The sequence below is a fragment of the Barbatula barbatula genome, assembly GCF_947034865.1.
Source record: "Barbatula barbatula genome assembly, chromosome: 7".
In the NCBI taxonomy this organism is placed as follows: domain Eukaryota; kingdom Metazoa; phylum Chordata; class Actinopteri; order Cypriniformes; family Nemacheilidae; genus Barbatula; species Barbatula barbatula.
In genome coordinates this window covers 25,364,879-25,378,682 of record NC_136770.1, presented here as the reverse complement: position 1 = coordinate 25,378,682, position 13,804 = coordinate 25,364,879, and the positions used below count along the sequence as shown (strand labels likewise).

The following is a 13,804-nucleotide window of genomic DNA, read 5'->3' as shown; positions in this document are numbered from 1 at the left end:
TAGTGGTTAACCTCAACTACACTTCTCTTTTCTTATCGAGAACATACAAATGGAAAGAGACGAAACACATAGAGAGAGAGAGAGAGAGAGAGAGAGAGAGAGAGAGAGAGAGAGAGAGAGAGAGAGTGACTTGAGGACTATCAGTCGTGTCTGTGCAGCTCAACAAAAGGAAGAAAGAGAGATCACATTTTTTCTAATGGAAATATAGAGGATCAGTTTACAGATGACAGATTCAACACAAAAAGCTGTGAGTAACTCGCTTGTGTGCGTGCGTGTGTTGAGACAGTTTAAAAAAAAAACTGCAAAAAACATTTACATCCTCCTTCAAAATGCATGCAAAAGTATCTTTTATTAACAATTTACAAAAAGTAAAAAAACCTTTGTTTTTATTTGAATTAATAACTGAAGTTTTCAGATTTTTCTTAAATTTCCTTTATTTTTAAAATGGTGTTATGTTCAATTCAAATCTATATTGCTTTTCACAATTAAGCATTACTGCGAAGCAGCTTAACAGTCAATACATATTATTACAAAGACATCAATAAGTTTAGAAATAATGAAACCAAAAATAACAAAAACATGAACATTATATAATATACAGCATGTTATGCTGATTTAAATGACGACATTTTGGATTTTCAGGTTATTGTTTGCACCTTTGTTTTTCAAATTCATAAACAGCATCTGTCTGAAATCTAAAACTAAATTCATTACTCGATCTCTCTTAGTTTTAGATTAATTTCCTGTTCAACACACGTACGTTCAATAAAAACTGCTTTCCAACTTTCTATAAAGGATTTAAATGAAATGATTGATGATAACGGTGAGTTCGTGGAGTTGAGAATGCATGAGTGTTGTAACTGTTGAATCTGGAAAGAGGAAGCGAACTAAAGAGCCAAACCTTTTCTCTTATTTCCATCCCTTTGGGCTCTCTTGTAGTTTATTACAGATATTTGAAATGAAACTTTCTGTCTTTGTTCTCAGAGCTGAAGATTCAAGACTCCAGTTCTCGAACCAGTTGAAAAAAAGCCCAGCTGCGAGTGAAACACAATGAGCGCCGTGGAGCCGTGGACCAATCACAGCGTCAGCTCCAATCACTCGTGTCCTCTGGAGGAGGAGAACCTGCGTGTTCCTCTAGCCGTCCTCTACTCCCTCATCTTTGTATTCGGTCTGGTGGGAAATCTGCTCTCTCTGTGGGTCTTCATCTTTCTGCACTCACGCAGGAACTCCATCCGCGTCTTCCTCATCAACGTGGCCATGGCAGATCTGGTGCTGATCGGGTGCCTTCCCTTCAGAGTGCTGTATCACGCTCGGGGCAACCGCTGGATGCTGGGGCCGCGCGCGTGTCTGGCGGTGGGCAATCTGTTCTACATGAACATGTACGTCAGCATCACCCTGCTGGGTCTGATAAGTCTGGACCGCTATCTGAAGATCACCGGCGTGCGGGGATCTCGGCAGGGCTGCGGCCTGCGCTGGCTGAGAGGAAGCACCGGCTGGAGCGTGCTGGCGTGCGGCCTGCTGTGGACGTGCTCTCTGATGATGGTGGTGCCCATGATCGCCCTGATGGAGGGCAACGAGGAGCCAGAGAAGTGTTTCCAGTACAAGCAGAGGAAGCAGGTTCAAGGCAAAGCCTACTTCAACATTTTCATGGTGGCCGTGTTTTGGCTGGTGTTCGTGGTTCTGCTGGTGTCGTACGTGCGCCTCGCCTGGCACCTGCTGCAAGCTTCTCGGGACAAACCTGATCTCCCCAACGCCGCACGCTACAGCCGCACGGCCAAGAAGTCCTTCGTGGTGCCGCTTCTGTTCACTGTCTGCTTTGTGCCGTATCACGCTTTCAGGGGCTTCTACGTCAAGTCGCAGCTCAGCGACGTCACATGTGAGATTCGCCGCTTCGCCGACCGCTCCAACGAGGCCACCCTACTGTTTGCCGCCCTCAACAGCTGCCTGGACCCGGTGATGTACTTCATGCTGTGTGGCTCGGTGCGCAAGGCCACCGCCGGGGCGCTCTCGCGATTCTTCAGCCTGCATCGTGACACTGCGGTGACCAACAGCTCTACAACCGAGTTCCGGAGGGCGTCTGTGACGTCTACTGCCGCGGTTCTGGTCACACCCCGAAACAGCCTGGGTGTCACCACAACACTCCGGTGTCAGCCCAGCCTGCTGCAGGACCATCCTGTCCACAAATAACTGACCAAACAACCATGACACCTAGCAAAACCCTTGACAAACCTCATCAAACCTGAAAGTTTTGCAACAGAAGTAAAGTAGTGAGCACAGTCCTACAAGGGAACAAAGACTAAATATGAAGAACAGACGCTGCCCCCTAGCGGTGGAACAGTGTCATAAAATAAACTGAGGAAATCTTCTATCACTTCATTGTGATTGTGGTTACACATTGTTCTACACATATTTCACACCACTTTTGCATTATTATGTCCTATACACTTGCTCCTGGATGCTCACTGGTCAATATGTTGTAATAGAAGGATGACACTTTATGAATATGTTTTTAAAGAAAAGTTGAAATAAAAAATGGTGTATTTATTGATTTTTTCTTAAGCACTCATTTAAAGCATGAAGGAAGCGCCGGTTGTGTTATATTGTGAATCCTTGAGCTTTAACAGAAGTATCTTACCTTGACGTCTCGGTGTATGACATTGTTATCATGGCAATAGCGAAGAGCTTCAAGTATCTGTCGCATGTAGTGACTGAGAAACATAAAGCAAATGTGAGACCAATCAGAGAGACGGAGGTGAGACAGAAAGCAGTGGATGATTCTGTGTGTTTCTCACCTGGAAACAGCTTCACTGTAGACAAACCCGGCGTCGGCTCTCTTTACTATCTCAAAACACAGATCTGCACCATCCATACTACACACACACACAGATATATACATTTAGTGTTTCATCATTTGAGTTCAATGGTATTAATGTATAAACTAGCACAGTTTATAACACAGTGGATCTATTAAGTTCCACATAACATAAGAAAATAAAGTAAGCAGCTTATAAGTAAAGTAAATAAAGACATCTTTCATTCATACGGAACTGAATGATCTTTAATTTATACATCGATGATCCAAAACAGACTTTACACACACACACACACACACACTTACAACTCAAAGACCATGTAGAGCATCCCATCAGAGCTGTATGTCTCCAATAGCTCCACTATATGAGGATGTTTGAGCATGTGACAGATACTGGCCTCCCGCTTCAGATCTGATGAGAAACAACACAATCTGTTAATTAACTGACATTTACAAACATTGTGTGTTTGTGTGTGTAAGACAGAAGTATCACACTCAAATCAATATGAGTTTATATACATGTTTAATATTGACGCTCAAAGCCAGAAGATCTAAAGATGAAGCACATAAACACAGAAGAACTGTTTGATGCAGAAAATCCCATAAATACAAACACCCTTTCAACCTCTGTCTGTAAAACACACACACGTCTTTCAATGAATGTGTCATATTATTTACAGCACTCACACAATTCTGAACTTTCTCATCTAATGTTATGTACACACATGGTCGCTTACAGATGGCACACGGATACAGCCAAAGCCTGGAGCTCTGCCACACTGCAGGGTCACCACACACACACACACACACACACATGCAGCTTCCTGAGCCATGATCATAAAACAAGAAGTGTAACAGCTGAATATAGAAATTAAACTCAGTGAGATAAGAGATAAGTGTCGAGTCGACTCTGTTTAAAACCAACACTTTGTGTGTGTGTGTGTGTGTGTGTGTTTACCTTCTGTACTCAGTCCGGGGCTGGAGGTGAAACTGGCCACATCTACAATCTTGACAGCAAACTGTTGCCCTGTATCTCTGTTGATGCATCTCCGCACCACACTGAACGGCCCCCTGAAACAAAGAACATACAGATCACACACAGCAAACAACACAACAATACTCTCATGGTGTACTGAACTCTGCATTATTTAAATATAAAAAATATAAAATGGCCATTTATCGGCTGATAATTTATCGTGCATCCCTAGTATTTTGTATAGTTAATAAGTTATTGTCATGAACCAAACCGTGAATCTAAAAAAGTGATATGAACCAAACTGCAGAGGTGCAAATGACTCCATTACAAGTTACAAGTCCCCAATTCCAAAACAACTTGAGTATCTGATTAATCAGGACTTGAGTGTTTTACTCATACTGAATGTAGGCTCAAAGCAGCAACACTAAGAGACATGTCAGTGAAAAGAGAAAAGAAAAACAAGAAAGAGTTGATTTGTGAGGAGGGAAATCTCATTTATTTTCTGAAATCACAATAATAGTGAAAAACCTCAACACTGGACACCATAACCTACGTCCAAGTGTCAGTGAAGCTTAAGTGCCAAAATCTTTCAAAAAGGTCTCGTCAGTAAAACGAATAAATGAAATAATGAAAAATGAAATAATGAAAAAGTCAAAGCCTGGTTTTGGTCTCATCATCGGCTGCAGTCATGTCCTCATTTCACATATAAACCACCAGCGATGTCAACGACCTGATAATGCGCTCGCATGCACATAAAGAATCCATGTAGACAAGTTTCAGTAAGTAAGAGCAAAATAAACAAGATATAGTAGCTTTAATGCTCTGTTTATGTCAATATTGATTCTTCTGTAGCAGAAATAAACTGTTAGGTTTCATGCAAAATGACATGTGTAATAGCATCAGTCATTACAGATGAAGTGGAGCAAATGTAGTCAAGAAGAGAGTAAAAGTTGATCAAATCTTTAATACCGATGTACCATTACACCACTAATACTAACACATTCAGTACTGTTGAAATGTTATGCACATTCATAGATCAATATGTATAAACCGAATTAACCATGCCACCCCCCCCCCCCCCGCCTGATCGACAGACCCGAGCAAGTGCAACCGCCTCCAGCATCATAATACAACATACGACTCTTGTTTGTTTAGTCAAATTTGGCTAGATTTCACATTAAATGATACTTATCCTGAGATGATCACTGTCTATAGAGCACTACAAACATGGTTATTTTTTATTTCTTGATTTGTAGTTGAATAGTATGGTTTATGAGTTTACTTTAAGATCAACACCCCGGAGTGGCGAAATGTTTACGAGTTTTGAAAGTTTCGAAACAGTAGTTCCGTAGCGAAGCCTCATTTGCTAAAAATCACGTGACTTGGCGAGCTTGATACGCGCTTCGAATGAAGCACTGATTCCATACAATAGATTTGATTCGGTTTCAAAGCTTCATGAAGCCTGTTTGGAAAGCGCCCATCACTAATTGTCAGTTCATCTCTCCTCTCACTTGGAGACGTTTCGAGTCATAACTGTTGCAAAAACAGCAGCAGTGTCAGATTAAATCATGAAACGAGCGGATCAAAAGCGTATATGCAGACGCAGCGGAGGCCAGACAGTGTGTGAAAGCCCAGTACACGCAACTCTCATGTCAGAACTTTCGTCAGTTCAACTCGCCACCCACTTGGAGTGGATTCACGTCGGACCGGTTATTATAAAAAGCATAAATACAAGTGTAAGTGCATAAAGAGTCAAACCAGCATCGGTCAGGAGAATGAAGCCAACACTATAAGAACTAATACTTTGTCGCTTGATCTCAAAGCGCTGATTGACTCTGGAGCAGCTCTGAATATCATCAATAAGGACATAATTCAGAAGTATAATATTCCTACCCAACCATGCATTCCACCCATTCAGATCAAGGCAATCGACGATACTCTCATCAATCAAGGTATCCAATGTCAGACAAAAACCTTAAAACTTCAAACCGGTTTGTTCCATCAAGAAAACATCACCTTGTATGTCGTTGATTCACCCAAATACGAAGTAATTTTTGGATTTCCTTGGCTCGCCATCCACGATCCCTCCATTTCCTGGTTCCAAGGAGAATTAACTCACTGGTCTCCATTCTGTTTAATGAACTGTCTTTCAATTCAGCCACAACCATGTCTCACCACAAGCATTGAGAGTCCCGAAACCTAGGTAAAAGTATCCATCCCCAGTCAATATCAGGATTTATCTGAAGTTTTCAGCAAGACTAAGGCCACACAACTTCCTCCACATCGTCCATGGGATTGCGCCGTTGACTTGCTTCCCAATGCCATGCCGCCCAAAAGCAGAGTTTACCCATTGTCCAGGGTTGAGGATCAGGCTATGGAGGAGTACATCGAGGAGTCTTTAGACTCTGGGTTCATTCGTCCATCCACATCTGCTGCAGCCGCCGGATTCTTTTTCGTGAGTAAAAAAGATGGTGGCTTAAAACCTTGCATAGATTACCGTGGATTTAACAATGTCACCGTAAAATCCCGCTATCCCTTGCCATTGGTACCTCCGGCTCTGGAACAACTACGAGAGGCCACCATTTACACCAAACTAGATCTACGAAGCGCATATAATCTGATCAGGATCAAAGAGGGTGATGAATGGAAGACCGCATTTCTCACCACTAGAGGGCACTTCGAGTACCAGGTAATGCCCTATGGGTTAGCCAACTCCCCAGCTGTCTTTCAGTCCTTTATCAATGAAATTTTCAAAGACTTCATAAACAAGTTTGTGATTGCCTACATTGACGATATTTTGGTTTATTCCAAGACCGAGACAGAACATATTACTCATGTGCATGCAGTTTTATCCCGTCTACTGGAGAATCAACTCTATGTCAAAACTGAGAAATGTGAGTTCCATGTCCATCAAACATCTTTCCTCGGCTATCAGGTTAGTCACCAAGGAGTAAGGATGGACTCAACCAAGGTTCAAGCAGTCACGGATTGGCCTCAACCCACTAACATTAAGGAACTTCAGAGATTTCTAGGCTTTGCCAACTTCTACCGCCGTTTCATCAGAGATTACAGTACTATTGCATCTCCACTCACCTCACTCTTGAAAGACAAACCCAAAAAACTCGGCTGGAATGAAGAAGCAAGTCATGCTTATGCCACCCTCAAATCAAAGTTCACCTCAGCTCCTATCCTGAAACATCCTAATCCTGATCTGCCATTTGTCTTGGAGGTGGATGCATCAGACTGCGGAATAGAAGCCGTTCTCTCCCAACGTCAGGGACAACCAGGCAAACTTCATCCATGTGCATTCTACTCCAGAAAACTCACGAGTGCAGAGAGGAACTATGATGTTGGTAACAAGGAATTATTATTCATGAAAGCAGCCATTGAGGAGTGGAGACATTGGCTGGAGGGCGCTCGCTATCCGTTCCAAGTCATCACCGACCACAAGAATCTCGAGTATATAAAAGGAGCAAAAAGACTTAATCCTCGCCAAGCTCGATGGGCCCTCTTCTTCAATCGTTTTGATTTCACCGTTACTTATCGACCAGGCAGCAAGAACAGTAAAGCAGATGCACTCTCCCGTAAACATGACCCTCCTTTAGTGAATTTCAAACCCGAAACCATTCTACCACCCACTGTTATTCTGGCTCCAGTCTCATGGGATATCATGGAAGATATTCAACGCAGACAAGAACAAGATCCGCCACCACCACAATGCCCACCAAACAAACAATATGTACCCCAGGACATGCATCATCAAGTACTCCAATGGGTTCATACTTCCATCAGCTCGGGACATCCAGGTATATCACGCACCCTACATCTGTTAAAGAACTCATTCTGGTGGCCTTCAATGACCAAGGATGCAACTCTTTTCATCAAATCCTGTCAGGTCTGGGCTCAGTCAAAGACCCCCAAGGAATTACCCTCAGGTCTACTTCAACCATTACCCATCCCACAACGACTATGGTGTCATCTCTCTATCGACTTCATCACTGACCTGCCATCATCCGTCGGGTTCACAACCATTCTGGTCATCATCTACAGATTCTCAAAATCATGCCGGTTAATTCCATTAAAGAAATTACCTACAGCCATGGAAACAGCTTTAGCTCTCTTCAACCATGTATTCCGTATCTATGGTCTACCTGAGGACATTGTCAGCGACAGAGGAACACAATTCACCTCACAAGTTTGGAGAACGTTCTGCAAACACTTGGACATTAACGTTAGCCTCACGTCTGGATACCATCCTCAGAGTAACGGCCAGGTGGAGAGACTCAACCAGGAGATTGGCCGTTATCTACGAACCTTTTGTAGTAGGGAACAACATAGATGGTCGGAGTTTCTTCCCTGGGCCGAAAATGCCCAGAACTCACTTACTCATGCATCTACAGGCCTCACCCCGTTCCAGTGTGTCTTGGGGTATCAGCCCCCTATGTTCCCGTGGTCGGGTGAACCGTCCTCGGTTCCAGCAGTTGATGACTGGATTAAACGTAGTGAGAGTGTGGGACAGTGCTCATGTGCGTCTTCAATGGGGGGGCATCAAGCTGCGGCTGCCCAGCAGGAAGCTCAGCCCAAGGTACGTAGGCCCTTTCAAAATTGTCCGGCGAATTAATGAGGTAACGTACCAGCTGGAGCTACCTACTAACTACCGTTTCTCTCCCTCTTTCCATGTGTCCCTTCTCAAACCGGTCCACCCGGAGGCTGGCCCCGGTCAAATGACCCCAGAACCACCGCCACCCCTGGATGTAGGGGGTACGGCCGCCTACCAGGTAGAGGAGTTACTGGACTCTCGACGTAGAGGGGGTCAGCTCCAATATCTGGTGGACTGGGAGGGGTGGGAGGGCTTGGAGGGGTGGGATGGGTGAAGATGGCGGCGCGTGAACATCGCGAGGCTCAGCGTCTCTCCAGTTTTAGCTTTTATATAGTGTATTTCTTGCTCATCTCGGGTCTGTTCGTCCAGAACAGTTGTGCATTTACATCGTACACCGGGCAGGAGCTTTTGGATATCAGTTTACGCATGTCCGGAAGTTGCATCAGCAACATTCAACTCGTCCCTGAGATCGTCAGAACATCCGATGCTACGCACCTCACACGGCCGAGCGGAAGTGCTCGTCGGCGGCGTCGAGATCGTAAACAAAGGCGGGGGAAGCACAGAGGGCTAAGAGCTAGGCTAAAGCTAACACCACATCGGCTCTCTTTACCCAGCATTTTCCTTGCTAATGTTCGATCATTAGTGAACAAAATGGACGAGATTAGACGCCGCATCATCAACAGCAAAAGACTTTTGAACTGCAATGTCATAATCTTCACGGAAACATGGCTAAAGAGCGGTATACCGGACAACGCTATTGAGTTAGCGGGCTACAACACAAACCGGGCGGATAGAACGGCAGAGGAATCCGGTAAGACAAGAGGAGGTGGATTGTGCATTTACATCAACAAAACTTGGTGCACGAACTCTGTTATTGTCGGGAGACACTGCTCGGCTAACCTTGAGTTTCTCATGGTTAAATGTAGACCGTTTTATCTGCCACGGGAATTCACTTCCACCATTATAACGGCAGCTTATATTCCACCGGATGCTGATGCCAAGCTTGCTATGAAAGAACTTCATGCAGCCATCAGTAAACAACAGACTGCTCAACCGGAGGCTGCATTTATTGTTGCGGGAGATTTTAATCACTCAAACTTAAAGACAGTGCTCCCTAAATTTCATCAGCATGTTTCCTGCCACACAAGAGGAAACAAAACTTTGGACCATGTCTACACAAACATGGCTAAAGCTTACGCCGCAACACCCCTCCCCCACCTGGGTCAATATGATCACCTTTCTTTGTTCCTCACCCCCAAATACATTAATCTCATCAATCGTGTGAAGCAATCAGTAAAGACCATCAAGGTGTGGCCTGCAGGGGCAGACTTTACACTCCAGGAAAGGTTTCTACACACAGACTGGAGTCTGTTTGCTTCTCAGGCCACCAGTGGCTCTCACACGGACATCAACAGCTACACCTCTTCTGTATTGGACTACATAAATTCCACCATTGATAGTGTCACAACCCAGAAGCAGATCACCACGTACCCTAATCAGAAGCCATGGATGAACAAGGAAGTGCGCCTCCTGTTGAAAGCACGTAACACTGCCTTCCGATCGGAAGATGCACAGGCCGATAGTACTTCTAGGGCAAATCTGAAGAGGGGCATCAAAAAGGCCAAGCACTGCTACAAGTTGAAGCTGGAGGAGCATTTTTCCAATTCTGACCCTCGACGCATGTGGCAGGGCATCCAGGCCATCAGTGATTACAAACCCAACCACTCCACCCCCATAGCCACAGATGCCGTCTTCCTGAACGAGCTTAATGACTTTTATGCTCGCTTTGAGAGAGACAACAAGGAAACAGCTACCAAGCTCACACCCTCTGCTGACCACCCAATCATCACACTTAACTCCACTGATGTTCACAATGCACTAAGTCGGATCAACGCGCGCAAGGCTGCTGGCCCAGATGGCATCCCTGGTCGCGTACTTCGGGCATGTTCAGAGCAGCTCGCTGGGGTCTTCACGGACATCTTCAACCTGTCCCTCGCCCAAGCAGTGGTTCCAGCATGTTTTAAATCCACCTCCATTGTGCCCATCCCAAAAAATTCAAACCTGACGTGCCTGAACGACTACCGCCCGGTAGCACTCACACCAATTGTCATGAAGTGCTTTGAGCGGCTGGTCCTGGCACACCTAAAGGACTCTCTACCACCCACACTGGACTTACCAATTTGCCTATCTAAACAATAGGAGCACAGATGATGCAGTGTCCATGGCGCTGCACTCCGTGCTCACACATCTGGACAATAAGGACACTTATGCACGTATGCTGTTTGTAGACTTCAGCTCTGCTTTCAATACTGTCATCCCTTCCAAGCTAATCGTCAAACTTGGAAACCTAGGCACCAACAACCCTACCTGCAATTGGATTATGGACTTCCTGACGAACAGGCCTCAGCTTGTTAGGTTAGGCCCCATCTGCTCCACCACCACCAGCCTCAACACTGGTGTACCACAGGGCTGCGTACTGAGCCCCTTTCTCTACTCCCTTTTCACACTCGACTGCAGGCCTGTGAACGGATCTAATTCCTTCATCAAGTTTGCAGACGATACAACAGTGATTGGTCTCATCAGCAACAACGATGAGACTGCATACAGGGAGGAGGTCCGGCACCTGGCCATATGGTGCTCAGACAACAACCTGCTCCTTAACACCTCCAAGACAAAGGAGATCATCGTGGACTTCAGGAAGGCGAAAGGAGACACACACGACCCCATCCACATTAATGGAATGGCTGTTGAACGTGTTTCCAGTTTTAAGTTCCTGGGGACTCACATTTCGGAGGACCTGTCCTGGATCACCAACACCTCATGCCTGGTCAAGAAGGCTCACCAGCGTCTCTTCTTTCTGAGGACACTGAAGAAGAACCAACTGTCTTCAACTATCCTGGTGAACTTCTATCGCTGCACGATAGAGAGCATCCTGACCAACTGTGTCACAGTCTGGTACGGGAACTGTTCTGTTGCTGAGCGCAAGGCACTGCAGCGGGTGGTGAAAACAGCCCAGCGTATCAAAGGGACTACACTTTCTCCCATTGAGGACATCCAGAAGAAACGCTGTCTGCGTCGAGCTCGCAGCATTCTCAAGGACTCCTCTCACCCCGCTCATAGACTGTTTACTCTCCTGCCTTCTGGTAGGCGCTTCCGGTGCCTCCGGACAAGAACCAGCAGACTAAGAAACAGCTTTTTTCCCAGAGCTGTTTAATTATTGAACTCTGCGCCCCACTGATTCTACTACCTCTCATACACTTAACTCCAATGCTGCTACAACATTGTTTACATTGCACTACAGGGCTGCATGCATGACTGAACTGTACACACCAGTACTTCATGTTATCTGCTCTACCGGACTGTTTACACACACACAGCATCATTTGCACTCTATACTGCTCACTTGCACACCAGGAATATTTAACTGAATGCTCATTTGCACTAATGGACCAGTTCCGTAACTGCATTAACCTATCTACTGCACTGTAATTCTATTAACTGCATCTAGTCATCTACTGCACTGTAACTTCAATAACTGCATTAACTAACCAACTGCACGGTAACTCTATTAACTGCATCTACTCATCAATTGCACTATAACTTCAATAACTGCATTAACTAATCAACTGCACTGTAACTCTATTAACTGCATCTACTCATCAATTGCACTATAACTTCAATAACTGCATTAACTAACCAACTGCACGGTAACTCTATTAACTGCATCTACTCATCAATTGCACTATAACTTCAATAACTGCATTAACTAATCAACTGCACTGTAACTCTATTAACTGCATCTACTCATCAATTGCACTGTAACTTCAGTAACTGCATTAACTAATCTACTGCTCTGTAACCTTATTAACTGCATTAAGTCATCTTCTGGACTGCAACCTATTAACTGCATTAACTCATATACTGCACCGTAACTTTAATAACTGCATCAACTTCAACAACTGCATTAACTCACCTATTGCACTGCAACTTTAATAGCCAATGTCAATAATTTATGCATACCCAAGTCACTTGTACTATTTTAGTCTAAATGATTATCTGTTCATATCCACCTGTACATTAATGTTCATAGTATATAGTCATCTGTATATATTGTTCATAGTATATATTTACTGTCATATTTTCATAGAACACACCTACTGCAAAATATTTTCATAGTCCATGCCCACTGTATTATATTCTCACTATTGTATTCTGTATTTATTCTAACTGTATATCCTGCACTTGCTAACTGCACTTCTGGTTCGACCTAAACTACATTTCGTTACACTGTACTTGTATATGTGTAATGACAATAAAGTTGAATCTAATCTATGGACCTGAGGAGAGGTCATGGGTGGCCGCCAACAACATTCTGGATCCATCGCTCACAGAGGAATTCCATCGAGCCAGACCTGACCGTCCAGCACCCCGACCGCGGGGACGTCCTCGTCGAGCTCCAGGAGTCGCTCCTAGAGGGAGGAGTTCTGTAATGCCAAGCCAGCAGAGGGAGTCATCACCCGAGTACTGACTGAACGCTCCCTCTGCTGTTTCTACATTCACTTCCTGTTTGGGACTACTTAAGTTGTGACCATGTGCTTTTACCTCGCGAAGTATTGCCAGTTTAACCCTGCCTTACCAAGCGTTGTTCCTGATTTTCTGTTTGTCTGCAAGTGTATGATTCTGCCTAGTTCTCTGACCATTGATTTACGGATTTCCCTTTCTGGATTGTTTGCTTGTGTGGACTGATCTCAAGTTGTGTGTCTTTGGATGTTGACAATAAACTTCCGCATATGGATTCTAAAGCCACCTCCGCATCCTCATTACAATACCGTCCGTCCGCTTCTGAGGGTTTCTGCACACATGTGAAAACGACTTTCACTCCTGAAAATGGCATCGGTGCAGTGTGTACACGACCAAACTGAACCACTAGCTGTTACTGTAATGTGATGACAGAAAACACAGGACCCTACTGTACAGGAAACACACACCCTCTATTTAAAAGTTAATAGTTAAAACCAGATTAACACCACAACATCCATGTTTACTAAAAACAAGTTCGCCAATATTACCTCTAGGGCTGCAACAACGAATCGATAAAATCGATAAAAATCGATTATTAAAAATGTTGGCAACGAATTTCATTATCGATTCGTTGTATCGCGCGACTATAACGCGCGCCACATGTTTGAGTGGCGTGAGCGTGGCGTTTCTGTTGCGTGTCAGCTCTGTGGCGGCTGCGTCGTGTTTTCTGTATCTTTGCACACCAGCACGGTGCCTGACGCGGCGCTGGCGCGCTGCTGCTGCTATAGGTGACATAGAGGGAGGCCGCCGACAGACAAGGGTCTTGTATTCACGACAAGTTTAAACTTTTTTCACATAACCTACACCTTCCAAAATCCGAAAAATGAGTAAGTAG

The 13,804-nt window shown here is 44.6% G+C and overlaps 2 protein-coding genes across 2 annotated transcripts in view; one reads left to right on the top strand and one right to left on the bottom strand.

The window, feature by feature from the left end:
• The window catches only part of caskb (calcium/calmodulin-dependent serine protein kinase b), a 37,588-nt gene that overhangs the window by 19,650 nt on the left and 4,134 nt on the right, over positions 1-13,804 (bottom strand). Inside the window, exons 2-5 of the mRNA XM_079459949.1 lie at positions 3,771-3,883; positions 3,119-3,224; positions 2,793-2,870; positions 2,636-2,708 (exon numbers count right to left, since the gene is read on the bottom strand). Of these exons, the coding sequence (XP_079316075.1) occupies positions 2,636-2,708; positions 2,793-2,870; positions 3,119-3,224; positions 3,771-3,883 (370 nt within the window). The remainder of the gene's footprint in view (positions 1-2,635; positions 2,709-2,792; positions 2,871-3,118; positions 3,225-3,770; positions 3,884-13,804) is intronic.
• On the top strand, positions 120-2,547 carry gpr34a (G protein-coupled receptor 34a). Its single transcript, XM_079459973.1, has 2 exons — positions 120-247; positions 985-2,547. The coding sequence occupies exon 2, from the start codon at positions 1,051-1,053 to the stop codon at positions 2,185-2,187; it is 1,137 nt and encodes a 378-aa protein (XP_079316099.1). The 5' UTR covers positions 120-247; positions 985-1,050; the 3' UTR covers positions 2,188-2,547.